At 47.3% G+C, this 14,826-nt stretch overlaps 1 protein-coding gene across 4 annotated transcripts; it reads left to right on the top strand.

Annotated features, from left to right (window-relative positions):
• The first annotated feature begins 346 nt into the window (after positions 1 to 346).
• On the top strand, positions 347 to 13,578 carry eif4h (eukaryotic translation initiation factor 4h). 4 transcript variants are annotated; one of them, XM_070970804.1, is made up of 8 exons: positions 347 to 441; positions 8,180 to 8,382; positions 9,009 to 9,073; positions 9,500 to 9,596; positions 10,234 to 10,317; positions 10,733 to 10,885; positions 11,001 to 11,116; positions 13,178 to 13,578. In XM_070970804.1, exons 1-8 carry the CDS (start codon positions 377 to 379, stop codon positions 13,181 to 13,183), a joined length of 789 nt encoding a protein of 262 aa, XP_070826905.1. In that variant the 5' UTR covers positions 347 to 376; the 3' UTR covers positions 13,184 to 13,578. The 4 variants fall into 4 exon arrangements, with proteins under 4 accessions (XP_070826905.1, XP_070826907.1, XP_070826904.1 ...); XM_070970806.1 differs by lacking the exon at positions 10,234 to 10,317; XM_070970803.1 differs by lacking the exon at positions 13,178 to 13,578 and having other exon boundaries at positions 11,001 to 11,189.
• The last annotated feature ends 1,248 nt before the right edge of the window (positions 13,579 to 14,826 follow it).

Below are 14,826 nucleotides of genomic sequence, written 5' to 3'. Positions count from 1 at the left end.
ATAAATGCAATATAATGCAGTATTAACAAAATGCCTTTAAAGCGATTTCTGTCTGTAATGATTAATGTATTTCATTAATGTGGACAAGTCTTAACATTTTTTTTTAAGTTTGTGTTTTTAAATGTTTTTAAATCAACAGCCTATCCTGGTTGTTTCTTTTTTTTCTACTGTTGTTTATTCATCAGTGACTATTCTTATTAACATACATTTCATTTTATCTCTATGTATTTTTGTGCTCAGCAAACATTTGTAATTAAACCTACAATAAAACATTTATGTCAGTGTGTCGGTATTCCCGGTCAGGCGCTCTGCGGACACCTAAACCCGCTCTGTGTGTGACGTGTAGGACCTCCTCCTCCGACACACAGCAGCAGTAATGGCGGACTTCGACAGCTATGACGAGCGGGACCGGGCTTATGGTAGCTTCGGCGGCGGCAGAGGGTGAGTCTCCGGTCCGCACGGCAGCGCCGCCGTTTGTCTCAAACAAAAACCCCGGCCGTACTGTAGCTGTGTTTCCCACTGCAGTCCGTCCCGAGCCTCGGCGCAGAGCGGCCAGGCCCTGGAGCTCGTCCCGCCCGGCGCTTGTTGAGACAGACGGACAGCAGTGAGGGAAGGCCGCGTAGAGCGGCTGGGAAACACCGTGGTCTCAGAGCGAATAAGCTAACTGTTAGCAGGAGGCTAGTGAAACTGACGGACCCGTGTGGAGGGGATCGCCCGGGGGTCTGTGTTAGACTTAACTGTTGATTGTACGTGTCTGTAATTATGTAGCGGCCCCGGTGGGTGGTGGGACGGAGCGGGGCAGCAGGCCGCAGCAGGTGGAGGTGGTGGCGGAGCTGCAGGCTGCCCGCATGGCTGCATCATGTGTCCGCAGCTGCAGATTTCATCCACGTAGTTACCAAACAGGAGGCTGGCTATCGATCAAGGCTATAACTTATTGATGTGTTTTGAACCTGTGTAGTTAACATTGGGTTAACTGCTGCTGTCTGGTCTATTTTATGTCTTTATTGTTTGATGACACGAACAAACAGTGAAAGCCTCTTTTCAAGATTTCAACACTTAATTTGCCATTTTCTCAGGATCGACTGTACAAAGACATGTAAGACCTCATGGGCAGCTATTCCAGCCAAATCACAGAAAAAAACACAGTAAAAAGATACACATAATGATGAAAATACATGCAGACAGTAAAATTAAAAATATATATTAAAATAAAGGTACTTTTACTAACGTGTGTGTGTGTGTGTGTGTGTGTGTGGTGGTGGTGGTGGTGGTGGTGGTGGTGGGGGGGGGGCTGCTGCTGCTGTCAGTCTCAGTGTCAGAGGACTGTATGGGGACACAGTGTTTTATTCAAGCTTGAACGTCTTTTGCGTGTTTTGTGGTTGATGGAAGAAACCGCTGTGGGAGCACTTCCTGTTTCTTCTGAGGCCTCTGGGTGGTGGATCTTCTCCACCAATGGCCGGGGTGATGTGGGTTTCTCTCCGTCCAGTCCAGTACTAGCGTGCAGGTGCTGGCGTTGGGCTTGTCCAGGACTGCTTGGAGAGCGGGGTCCACAGCATTATCCACCAGTCTGTTTCCTGGTAGGGTAACTGAAGAGGATCAGAGTGACGGAGTCCATGAATCTCAGCCCCATTTTCCATAGGCGCTTCATGGCGGCTGGCGTGAGCACCACTGGAGACAGACGGCGTTCTCGCAGGTTGTTTTTGGCTTTTAATGGGAAAAGGTGAAATAACTGAGTGTTTAAAGCAGCGTGGGACACATGGCCGCAGCTGTCAGACGACTTTTATTTATTTATTTTTGAAACAGGGTCAGAAGTTTCATTAAAAGACCTGAAGTTGATAGACTGATCAGAAACTACGATTGTTACGTCATTGATTAGTCACTGATCTGTCGGATCCTGTAAATATCAAACAGATGAGGTGGGTGTTGGTCTGCATTGCTGTAGATACCAAAGCTTGAGCTTTGCTTCAGTCTGTGCATGGTAGCTTCTGCTGTGTGTGTGTGTGTGTGTGTGTGTGTGTGTGTGTGTGTGTGTGTGTGTGTGTGTGTGTGTGCGTGCGCGCTGATGGGTCGTAAACCGGACATCCCTTGAAGCAACTAGTGACTCATGTTTGTGTGCTTTTTCCCAATACCCCAGGATAACCAGACTTTTATGTTAAACTTAACTTTTCATATTTTCCACTTGCAGGACTCGGGGTACGCATAATATTGATGTTTTTCCCGTATCTCTGACCTGAAGTATGACCAAGTTGTGATTTTAATGGTTTTATAAAAGTTTGTATGAATTGTCACCACAAAACCATACTGCCATCCAGAGTTTCCTAACCGTCAGATTGAATATGCTTGACTTGGCACATTTATCGATAAGTAACCATAATCGTGATAATCATTTTGACAAATATAATCTGCCTCTCTTTATTCCTACCTTTATTTGTGTATTAGTTATTCATTGAGTTATTATACCTGTTGGGATAAAACTGTACCATGATTATCATTTAATGTTTTCACCCAACCATATAAAGTGTCTAATGCATGCTGTGAACAATGTTGAAATGCCATTGAAAATTGGTCATTGAAATTATATGTGATTGACCATAGTGAGAAGCAGATGAGCCCCTCGTATGAATCATTGATTAGTTCAGCTCCTTGAGGCGATCGCGCGTCACAGACCGTCTCACGTGATTCGATGGCCTGCCCTTTCGACACGCCCCGGAGCGACCTTTAAAAACCAGCGTGTAGTGCGCGTTACTCAGAGTTTTTAGTTCCGTCTAAGTTTGTGCCGTCCCGCATCTGTAACCGACACCGCAGAACCAATTCCAGAGACGCCCCGTTCAGCACCAGCTCGCCATCTTGGGGGCCTGGGCTTTCCACCAGACCACCAAGCAGATCGAGCCACGGACGAACATCTGGAACGTCTTCGAGTCAGTTTGGAGCAGAGCACAACGGGGCGACAGCAACCAAGTAGGCACGCTAAGCGGGTTTGAATAAGAGTTGGTCCGTGAGGTTAAGAGTAGGTCAATTCGTCCAAATTCTCTCCATTAATCGTTCTTTCCCTTAACTCTGCGTTCGCGTCCCCATTATTCCCTTTCGACTGCCTCTCACTATCGCCAATTTATTTACCATTGTTTTGCCATAAGTTTCTTGTGTGGTCTGTCATATCACCTCCCATCTTCTGTGTTATTACTCATGGTACATTACCCATTATCCACAATTCTGCTTAATAAATGATATTTTGATTTAAGTCCTGGTTAGACGGTGTCCTTTTGAACTGAATATCTACGATCCCTGTATCCAGAATTTACACTTCAGGTTATCAGACTGGTTTACTGTTAGTTCATTTGTTAGTATTTATCAGCGTTAATTCAATTTTCAATTCAATTTTATTTGTATAGCGCCAAATCACAACAGAAGTTGTCTCAGGACACTTTCCATATAGAGCTGGTACAGACCAAACTCTTTTATCTACAGAGAACCAACAATTCCCCCATGAGCAGCACTTGGCGACAGTGGCGAGGAAAAACTTCCTTTTAACAGGCAGAAACCTCGAGCAGAACCAGACTCTGGGTGGGCGGCCATCTGCCTCGACCGGTTGGGTGAGAGAGGAAGAGCAAGAGAGGGAGAGTGAGACAGACAGACAGACAGACAGACAGACAGACAGACAGACAGACAGACAGACAGACAGACAGACAGAAAGAAAAGCAGTCAGAGAGAGACAGAGAGAGACAGAGAGAGACAGAGACAGAGAGACAGACATGCAGTCACAGTAACAGTGACAGTGGATGTAATAACAGCAGTAGCAGTTGCAGTGGATGTCAGGCAGGGCCAAGGCAGGAGACGCAGCTGAAATCCACAATCCAGATTCAGCCACTGTCCATGGGAACCTGCAAGACGACAAAGCACAGAGTCCGGGGAAGGAGCTAAGTTAGTAACACGCCGTGGTAGGACATGAGAGCGTGCAGATGGAGAGGGACAGAAGGACAGAGGAGCTCGGTGTGTCTTTGGAGGTCCCCCGACAGTCTAATCCTATAGCAGCATAACTAGGGGCTGGTCCAGGACAAGCCTGAGCCAGCCCTAACTATAAGCTTTATCAAAGAGGACAGTTTTAAGCCTACTCTTAAATGTAGAGACAGTGTCTGCCTCCTGGACAAAGACTGAAGATGGTTCCACAGGAGAGGAGCTTGATAGCTAAATGCTCTGACTCCTGTTCTGCTTTTTGAGACTTTAGGAACCATAAGTAGAAATGCATTCTGGGAACGCAGTGTTGGAGTAGGGCAATAAGGTACTATGAGCTCTTTAAGATAAGAAGGTGCCTGGCCATTTATGGCTTTGTAAGTAAGGAGGAGAATTTTAAACTCTATTCTAAACTTTACAGGGAGCCAGTGCAGAGCGGCGAGTATTGGAGAAATATGATCTCGCTTCCTGGTTTTTGTCAGAACACGTGCTGCAGCGTTCTGGAGCAACTGGAGAATATTCAGCAGCGAATTTGGGCAGCCTGATAGTAAAGAATTGCAATAATCCAGCCTGGAAGTTACGAATGCATGGACTAGTTTTTCTGCATCATTTTGAGATAAAATATGCCTGATTTTTGCGATATTACGTAGGTGAAAAAAGGCAGGCCTTGAAATTTGTTTAACATGGGAGTGAAAGGACATGTCTTGGTCAAAGATAACTCCCAGATTCTTTACAGTGGTGCTGGAGGCCAGCGCAATGCCATCCATAACTGCTATGTCATCAGAAAGTGACCTTCTAAGATGTTTAGGGCCGAATACTATAACTTCAGTTTTGTCCGAGTTTAGCATCAGAAAATTGCAGGTCATCCAGGTCTTTATGTCATGAAGACATGCTTGTAGTCTAGTTAACTGACTGGTTTCTTCCGGTTTCATTGATAAATATAGCTGGGTATCATCTGCATAGCAATGAAAATTTATTGAGTGCTTCCTGATAATCTTACCTAAAGGAAGCATATATAAGGTGAATAGAATTGGTCCAAGCACAGAACCCTGCGGAACTCCATAGCTGACTTTAGTGAGCACAGAGGAGTCGTCATTAACGCGTACAAACTGAGAGCGATCTGACAAGTAGGATTTAAACCAGCTTAGCGCAGTTCCCTTAATGCCAATGAAATGCTCCAGTGTCTGCAATAGGATGCCATGGTCAATGGTGTCAAATGCAGCACTAAGATCCAGTAAGACTAGTACAGAGACAAATCCTTTATCAGATGCAATTAGAAGGTCATTTGTAACTTTAACCAGTGCTGTCTCTGTGCTATGATGCACTCTAAATCCTGACTGGAAATCCTCAAATAAACTATTATTGTTTAGAAAGTCGCACAGCTGATTGGCAACTGCTTTCTCAAGAGTTTTTGAGAGAAAGGGAAGGTTGGATATCGGTCTATAGTTGGCTAAAACTCCTGGATCAAGAGTAGGCTTTTTCAGTAGCGGTTTTATCACAGCTACTTTAAAGGACTGTGGTACGTAGCCTGTTGATAAAGAGAGATTGATCATGTCTAAAACTGAAGAGTCAATTAGAGGTAATACTTCTTTAAACAGCTTAGTCGGGATAGGATCTAAAATACAGGTAGATGATTTTGATGATGAAATTATTGAAATTAGTTGGTGAAGGTCGACAGGAGTAAAACAGTCTAAAACTGCGACAGACTGAGTAACAGTTTCTACGATTTCTGCGTTTGAAGACAAAACAGTACCTGTTAACGGCAGGAGTCGATGAATTCTGTCTCTAATAGTTAGAATTTTATCATTAAAGAAGCTCATGAAGTCATTACTGTTCAGAGCTAAAGGAATACATGGTTCAACAGAATTATGGCTCTCTGTCAGCCTGGCTACAGTGCTGAAGAGAAACCTGGGATTGTTCTTATTTTCCTCTATTAGTGCAGAGTAATAGGCTGCCCTGGCACTGCGGAGGGCTTTCCTGTATATTTTAAGACTGTCTTGCCAGGCGGACCGAAATTCTTCCAAATTGGTAGAACGCCATTTCCTTTCTATTTTCCGTGAAGTTTGCTTTAATTTGTGGGTTTGAGGAGTATACCATGGAGCTAACCTCCTCTGTTTAATTTTCTTCTTTTTTAGGGGAGCAACAGAGTCAAGTGTCATACGCAACGATCCTGTAGCACTATCAACCAGGAAGTCAATCTGGGAGGGACTAACGTTAGCATAAGACTCCTCTGTTGTATTGAGACATGGCATTGAATTAAATGCCAAATAAATAAATCAACATTATGGTCTGATATTAACTCATTTACTAGAACAGCTTTAGAGGACAAAGATCTGATGTTAAGGAGTCCACATTTAATTCTCCTATCTTGTTGTACTATTGCAGAGGTTGTTCTAATTTTAATTAGATTCTTATGTTTAACTCCTCTGTACTTTTGGTTTACTTAGTTTACGTGGTCGGGGGGCAGACACAGTCTCTATGGAGTGTTAGGTGGGTAACTGCTCTAATGGAGGCGCAGAGAAGCGTGTAGGACTGCAGCTCTGCCTCCTGGTCTCAACTCTGAGTTGTCAGGGGTTTGGTTCATAAATAAAATCGGTCAGATTTCTAGAGATGAGAGCTGCTCCCTCCAAAGTGGGATGGATGCCGTCTCTCCTAATCAGACCAGGTCTTCCCCAGAAAGTCTGCCAATTATCAATGAAGCCCACACCGTTTGCTGGACACCACCTCGACAGCCAGCGATTGAACGATGACATGCGGCTAAACATGTCATCACTGGTCAGATTTGGCAGGGGTCCAGAGAAAACTACGGAGTCCGACATCGTTTTAGCATATGTACACACCGATTCCACGTTAATTTTAGTGACCTCCGATTGGCGTAACCGGGTGTCATTACCGCCGACGTGAATAACAATCTTACGGTATTTACGCTTATCCTTAGCCAGCAGTTTCAAATTTGATTCGACGTCGCCCGCTCTGGCCCCCGGCAGGCATTTGACTATGGTCGCTGGTGTCGCTAACTTCACGTTTCTCAAAATGGAGCTGCCAATAATCAGAGTTGGTTTCTCAGCGGGTGTGTCGCCGAGTGGGGAGAACCTGTTAGAAACATGAAGCGGTTGGTAGTGACCCGTGGGCTTCAGCTTGGGACTATGCTTCCTTCGAACAGTCACCCAGCCTCCCTGGTTTCCCAGCTGCTCGGGAGTTGTCGAGGGACGGCTAGCCGGAGCTGCACTTGGTCGGTCCGCACCGGCTACGGGGGCCTGGCTAACTTTAGCTAATGGTTTTGTTTCCATGGTGCGGAGCCGAGCTTCCAATTCACTAAGCCTGAATGAATGAAAAATCTGGATCTGCAGAGTAACGAGTCACGAAAGCTTCAGAGTTCAAAGGAAATAATCATTTTTTACACGTGTCATCAGTTTGTCATCACAAGCAGCCTAAATGGAAACCCTGAAGAAGCAGCAGAGGCTGGTGGACAGCACATCATAATCCCATTAATCTATTCTAATCTAACATCAGAATATATTTATGATGCTTTTATGACTGAACTGATCATCGATCAGCTGCAGGTTCAATGATCTGCAAACATCATCTGACAGTTGAAATCATCTTGCCTGCAGACCAGACATTTCATGTTCCAGTTAATGAACGAATCAGTCATGAATCAGTTAATCTGGTGATTGTCTTCTTTGATGAACAAGAAAAAGCTCACAGCTGCATCTTAAAATGTTTCGTTCGAGCGATTTGAGTCCAGAATATTTCCGCTGACGTGGAGCAGAGATTCATCCTCACCTCGAGGAGCTGGAACCAGAGAATATTTGACGTCTTTGTAGAGAAAAGGACCCAAACGATCGATTAATTGTGATTGATGATGAAGGCTGGAAGAAGAAGAATGAAGACAGTAACCCACCAACCAGCAGCCAGCTGTGAGGTCACACCGAGCGTCCGTGTGGTGTTAGAGGTCACTGAGTGTTGAGCTGCTCCTTGAGCTCGGCGGCTTCCCTCGTGGTCCTGCTCAGGTGGTTAACTTCAGCAGATGAACGTGTGAGCGGTGCAGATAATCTGGGTTTCAGGCTCCTCGTGTGTTTAATGTGACTTGCCACTCAGATAACCTCTCTGGTAACACCTGAAGACCCACATTTTAACTGCTGCAGGTAGATGTGAACAAGAGTATCCATATCCCATCATGCTCTCTGCTTCCGTATCCCATCATACTCTCTGTGTGTGTCCCTGTCAGGCCCCGTGTAGGCGGCGGCGGCGGCGGTGGCGGCTCCGGAGGCCCCAGGAAGCAGAAGGAGCTGCCGTCAGAGCCTCCGTTCACGGCGTATGTGGGAAACCTGCCGTTCAACACGGTGCAGGGAGACATCGACATCATCTTCAAAGAGCTCAACATCCGCAGCGTCCGATTGGTCAGAGACAAAGAGACAGACAAGTTCAAAGGTCAGAGCATTTTTTGTCTTTGCGATCTGAACCGCTCGCAGCAAAAGACAGCAGCCCGCTTACTTTGGGTCTCTGAAAGCAGGGTGACGATTGATCAGTCGATCCTGGATCAATCAGCTCCGAGCTCGACGGGCTGAGTGAGCAGAGCTGAAACCGCCACCGGTTTCAGCTGTTCTGTTCAGACGGCGGTGACGTCGATCAAGAAGCTGCTCCTTTAAATTAGTTTGATGAGATTTGGTCTTCGTGTTCGAGTGTTTGGGCTCCGCTGCTCCTTCAGCAGGTTCAGTCTTTCCTCAAACTGCGTTTACTTTCCAAACTTTTGTTGAAAAGGCGACTCATCACGATGGAGGTTCACGTGTGACGATGACATCAGCAGATTTTAGTGATTCTACGTGAACCTTCATCGAATCGTCTACAATCACTCTTAAATCAGCAGCAGCATTGACTCGAGCGTCACGATGCAGCCAACTGTCTGTAGGCAGCTTTGGGCTGAAGGACGTGTTGCCATGACAGTTCAGATTCGTCCTTAGCTGCTCGTGGACTCGTCAGACTCTGGATGATTCTGTGGTGATGAAGACTCCGCTCTGTGAACCTCATCCTCCTCTCCTGTTTCTCTGCTCCTTCAGGCTTTTGTTATGTGGAGTTTGAAGATTTGGAGTCTCTAAAAGAAGCTTTGACGTACGACGGCGCTGTGAGTATCACATGGTTTCAGCCTGTAGCAGCAGATTGCACCTCCACCCAAAGGTTCAGGGAGGAGAGACACTGTGAGGAGGTCAGAGCTCCAGCTGTTAGTCACCTCCACCCAAAGGTTCAGGGAGGAGAGACAGTGTGAGGAGGTCAGAGCTCCAGCTGTTAGTCACCTCCACCCAAAGGTTCAGGGAGGAGAGACAGTGTGAGGAGGTCAGAGCTCCAGCTGTTAGTCACCTCCACCCAAAGGTTCAGGGAGGAGAGACAGTGTGAGGAGGTCAGAGCTCCAGCTGTTAGTCACCTCCACCCTGAACACGAACGGAGCTGCTGGAGGTTTGACCTCCTCAGGCTGTCACAGCACACGTCAGTCACTCTGCAGCTCATAGTCTGTGTCACTGCCTGCTGTAAGTCTGACCTCTGACCCCTGCAGTTGCTAGATCAAAGGTCACTGAGGGTGGACATCGCAGAGGGACGGCGGCAAGAACGAGGAGGCAGCGGCTTCGGCTTCAGGAAAGACGACTCTAGAGGTACGAACAGGGAAACACGCAGGAAGTGGACCGAGCTGGCGTGTCGGTAACAGCTGTTTGACGCGTGACGTGTGTTTGTCTGACGGCCGCTAACCTTCTGTTTTCTTCTTCTGTCGTTTCTCCTCCAAGTCTGAACGTTAAGCTTCTCACCTGAAACGTTTCCACTCAGAAAACTGGAACCAGCCGCTGAAGCTGGTTTGAGCTCAGGTTGAACGATGTGTTCAGAAGGTCAGACTCACCTGGTTTCTGCTCCAAAAGCAGACTTGGAGGAGGACGACTCTTCGTCTTTCATGCTTCATCCTTTCATCTCATCCTCACCTCCACTGCCCCCTTCCTCCTTTCCTCTCTCTGGTCCACACAGTCAGACAGGTAACAGGTGAGCTCACCTGGTCTGGAGGTGAACCTTCAGTCCGCTCAGGTCGACCTGAAGTAGAAACATTAAACCAAACTCGGCGTCTCTGTTCCTTCTCTCTAACACCTCCTCTCTGATTGGCTGATGGACGACTAATAAGTTCAGCCTCTTCAGTGCTGTTCTTCCTGCTTCCTCCAGAAGGAGGCGCCGCCACACCTCCCTCTGTTTGCTCTCCTGTCCCCTCGTCTCCTCCTCTCCGTGTTAAACTCCCGCTGTCCTCTGCAGGACGAGGTTGTCGAGGACCAGCCAGAGGAGGAGGAGGAGGAGGAGGACGTGAATCCCGTGAGGACTACGACCAGCCAGGAGGAGGTGCGGTCAGAGAATTCAGCAGCACAGGTTGGACAGCGGCGGGTCCCGGCCGACCAATCAGAGCACTGCTTCAGGACAATGTCCCTGAACTAACTAAACTGAGCAGTTAGTCTTTACACTAATCTGAAATAGAGTATGAGTGACAGGTAAACCGCCCTGTGACCTTTGACCCCCAAAGCCCCGCCTCCTGGAGCTGCTGAACCATGCCCCATTTTTTCCCACCATGCCTTTCATTTTTACCATCCCATGCTCATTGGTCACCTCGCAGGTTCCGGACGCTGCAGCACACCTGAAGGCGACTTTCTGCTGACTCACCTGTCTGTCTGTCTGTCTGTCTGTCCGTCTGTCCGTCCGTCCGTCCGTCCGTCCGTCCGTCCGTCCGTCCGTCCGTCCGTCTGTCTGTCTGTCCCTTCAGGTTTTAGAGATGATGACTACATGGGAGGCCGGAGTCGAGGCGGCGGAGGCGGCAGTCGCCCCGGTGACAGAAGGGGGGGAGGTTCAGGAGCGGGTCGCTTCAGAGACGGACCCCCCCGCGGAGGAACGACAGACTTCAGGGAACCGTCTGAAGGTGACACCACTTTCCCACCTGTTTCTGTCCCTTCAGGCAGTTTGGACTGTGAACCGTGTGTTGCTGACGTGTTTGTTTGTTTGTTTGTTTGTCTGTCTGTCTGTCTGTCGTGCAGAGGAGCGCGCACAGCGGCCTCGGCTGCAGCTGAAGCCTCGGACCGTCTCCGAGCCGCTCAACCAGGTCGCCAACCCGAACTCTGCCATCTTCGGCGGAGCCAAGCCGCGAGAGGAGGTGATCCCCAAGGATAAACCTTAAGAGACTGAAGGCCATGAGGGCCGAGGGGGAGGGAGGGAGGGAGGGAGGGAGGGAGGGAGGGGGGAGGGAGGGGGGACGAGATTGAACAGATAGAGAACTTTAACAAGGAAAAACAAAAAATAACGAAACACCAATGGGATGAGTTTAAACGCCACAGTTAGCATTCCTTCCTGACAGACAGCGAGCGAGCGGACGCCGCCCTCCTCTTCTTCTTCTGCTGCTTCTTCTTCTTCTTCTTCTTCTTCTTCTTCTTCTTCTTCTTCTTCTTCCTCTTCTTCTTCTCCTTCTCCTTCTTCTTCCTCTTCTTCCTGTTTCAGTTGAGTTTGAGCAGAATATTTATTCTTAGTGGGAATAAAGATGAAACACACTGACACTCTGAAAATAAACCTGTAAACACAAACACAGCGAGCAGCTTGTGAATGCATGTCCAAACGATGGGTTTCTCTGCCCCGCCCCCTCACCTCCACTGCCGCTTACTGTGATGTCATACCTGCTTCATCCCACAGCCCTGCCCCCTCTCTGACGCCAGGTCAAAGGTCACCCACCATTTACTCCATCAGAGCGAAGCCCAGAGGTCAAACCCGTAAAGTCATCTTTTTGTATTTTGTAGTTGTTCAGCTGCAGCCACGCCCCCTCACCCTGATTGGTCGAGTCAAAGACAAACTTTTTTTCTTTGTTTGCTGTCGCTCGTTGCCGTGGTGACTCCTGACATGTTTTTGTTCTGAGACCCTCGGTGTTTGTTTTAACCTGCTCGCCGTCGGCGTGGGTGGGGCTTAGTCTGTGTCAGACACTTCTGGCCCTCGACAAGCCCCGCCCCCACAGGTACCTGCAGCAGACTCACCTGATGGAAACGATTTTTAGGATAAGCTGACACTTGAAGCTTAGAGCGATGGTGTTCTGATTTCTGTTCCCATGATGCACTGCTGGTAGGACGGCCTGTTCCAGTGACACCTCTGTAGTCAACCAATCAGAGTGGAGGGCCAGGGAAAAGCAGTGTTGCGTTCATGCTCTGTGGGATTTTCCTCCATTTGGCTTCCCCCAAACTGTAACGCTGCGTTCAGGTTCTGTAAAGAAAAAAGGGAAAATGGGTTTCCTGCTGCTGGAAATGAAAGAATTCTGATGAATTTCTGATATTTACCAGAACAAAATGATGATGATGATGAAGGACCTGCAGTGTCGGTCCAGAGTTCTGTTTGTTTCTGCTCCTGGAAACCAAACAATCTGATGCTTTTTCTTTGTCCCACACACTCTGAACGCACCACAGTGCAATCAGAGGGGTCCGACGGAGGCGTGGCCTGATTGGTTGAAATCTGAAACGTGATGCAGTTGGATGTTATCAGAGAGACAAACTTGTCTCATCCAATCAGAGTTAAGGAGGTCCTCACTGAGCACAGGCCATCAAGAAGCAGCTCATGGCTCTGATTGGTCCGTTGATCCACACTGAAAACGGAGGAAAGAAAGTTCAGAAAAGACGCTTCTTTTCTTTTCTTTTCTTTTCTTCTCTTCTCGTCTTCTTTCCTCTCAGTTTCTACAAACACAAAAACATCTTTTCTTTCTTTTCTTTCATCCTTCATTTTGTTTAGTAATCACTTTCCTCGTAAATCTCCATTGAACTCGTTTTATCAGACGGTGACATCAGCACACCTGATTTTAACCGAAGGACAAACAGAAGAAGTGAGGACGCGAGAGACGGACAGAAGCGTCTCATCGTCCCTTTAACCCCTCCTTTGACTTTCTCCTCTTTGCTCCTGTCTCTCCTCGTTTCTGTCCATCTTCTCGTTTCATTCTTCCATCCTCTCTCACCCTTTGATTCGCTCTGTCCATCTGATGGACGACAGGAAAGACTGACAGACAAACAGCGTTGATGGAGGGAAGGATTGAGAGTAGTGGAAGAGGGGGAGTGAAGGAAAGGCAGGAAGGAGGAGAGACAGGGTGAGACGTGTTTTCCTGCCCTGTTGTGCTTAATTTTGTTTTTCCTTTCCTCTTCATCTCTTTCTTTCTCGTCCTCCTCCCTTCTTCATCTGTCTTTGATTGCAGTCCTGATTCATTTAAGTCAGCCGCCACATACTCCTGACCAGACGGTGGCGCTAAGACATCGTGTCCCACCACAAAAGAAGAAATTTGAAGGTTTTTGTGTGTTTTGTTGTTTTCAGTTCGCGTAGAAGCCGACTTGCTGACAAACGTACCGTTCAGTCGAGTTCTCCTAAAATGTGTCACCTGAGCAGAGCGCCCTCGGTGCACCTGCTCCAGGTGAGCGTTCAGGCCTCAGTGTGGATCAGGATCAGGATCAAAGCGCCGTCGCTTTAAGAAGCTTTGTGTCACTGAAACACTTTGATTTGCTTTATTGTACAATAGAATAAAACCGGCTGTTTTAACTTTTTCTTTGTTTATTTTTTCCTACACTGTTTATGGCAATAAAACGATCATCATCATCATCACAGTCAGCACGGTGTCTTTGATTTCAGGGTGGGGGGGTCGAGGCCTCGTCTCAGAGCAATAAAGAGTAAAGCTCCGCCTCCTCTGCCTCTTCTTTCTTCCTCTTCAGGAGTGGAGTCTTCCTCACGTCTCTACCTGTGTGAAGGTGTTTCTTTGGGCTCTTCCTCACTGAGACACCTGTACTGTCAGAGTGTTTCCAAACCCATCGATCAATCGGTTGATTCATTGAGAAACTGATCGGCTGATTCATCCAGAGTGAGAACAAATAGTTCGAAATGAGCTCCAGTACTGTCACAGCGTAGTATTAGTACTTCAGTGAAGTAGAGGGTTGCAGTACTTTCTCTGTCGCCGTGAGTCAAAGCTTTCTCTGAAAATCTGGTTTCAGCCTCCTTTTCATTCCAATAATTTGACTCATGAAATCGCCTCTTCAGTCAAACTGGTCTTCATGGTGGCGTCAGAGGTCAGAGGTCACCTGCCTGTCAACGTTTGCTCACTTAAATCACAATCAAGACTTTCAGTCTCTGAACAGAAATCTGACACTTCAGGTTTAATGTGAGGCCACGTTCACACCTTCACTGCAGGTGTTCACGCTTCACCTTAGTGTCCTCATGCTGTCCGTGACTCCTGTAAGGAGCTCCTGCAGCCATCATGTTATTGATTGATTGATTTTCCTCAATATCACAAAATCAGGGAGCAGCTGTGTTAGCCGTTTCTGCTGAGTCAGCAGACAGCCATGAGGAGTCTTCGGCTTCAGGAAGCAGCGAATGAAGATCTTCAGGACCCACTGAACCGTCTGACCCGTCCCTGCCTGAGGACAGTGTCCTTGTCAGGAGACCAGTCCAGAGGTATCTGCGTGTCTCCCTCTCCCCTTCCTGTCCCTGGCTAACGGGGACGGGGTCCTCGGGTCCTCTGGGTCCAGCTCTTTGGTCTTGTTGATGTTGGTCTTCAGACCATCAGAGGAGCTCGTCTGTTCGTCCTCTTTGTCTTTGATGACATGAAGAAGAACTCGGTCACTGCAGTGAAAGCTTTATTATTGTTATTATTGTTATTATTATTATTGTTTGTGTTGTTATTACTGCTTCATGTACTGCTGAGTTTAACCTGAAATTATGCATCAGTTATTAGTTTCTTGTATTTTGTATTAATAAACTAAATGAAAGTTATCAGATAAATGTTGTGGAGTAAAAAGTACCCTCAGAAAGGTACTGCAGTACAAGTATACAGTAACATGAGAGTACATAAAGTACACA

Source organism: Chaetodon trifascialis, chromosome 9 (assembly GCF_039877785.1).
Source record: "Chaetodon trifascialis isolate fChaTrf1 chromosome 9, fChaTrf1.hap1, whole genome shotgun sequence".
Taxonomy (NCBI): domain Eukaryota; kingdom Metazoa; phylum Chordata; class Actinopteri; order Chaetodontiformes; family Chaetodontidae; genus Chaetodon; species Chaetodon trifascialis.
The sequence above is the reverse complement of the archived record's forward strand: the minus strand, read 5'-3'. Positions and strand labels throughout refer to the sequence as shown.

What these genes read in the sequence shown, in the direction of transcription:
- eif4h (XM_070970803.1), top strand. Translation starts at nt 377, where the DNA reads ATGGCGGACTTCGACAGCTATGACGAGCGGGACCGGGCTTATGGTAGC. An exon ending in AGAGACAGACAAGTTCAAAG is followed by an intron (nt 8,383 to 9,008) that starts GTCAGAGCATTT and finishes CTGCTCCTTCAG; the next exon opens with GCTTTTGTTATGTGGAGTTT. An exon ending in CTTCAGGGAACCGTCTGAAG is followed by an intron (nt 10,886 to 11,000) that starts GTGACACCACTT and finishes TCTGTCGTGCAG; the next exon opens with AGGAGCGCGCACAGCGGCCT.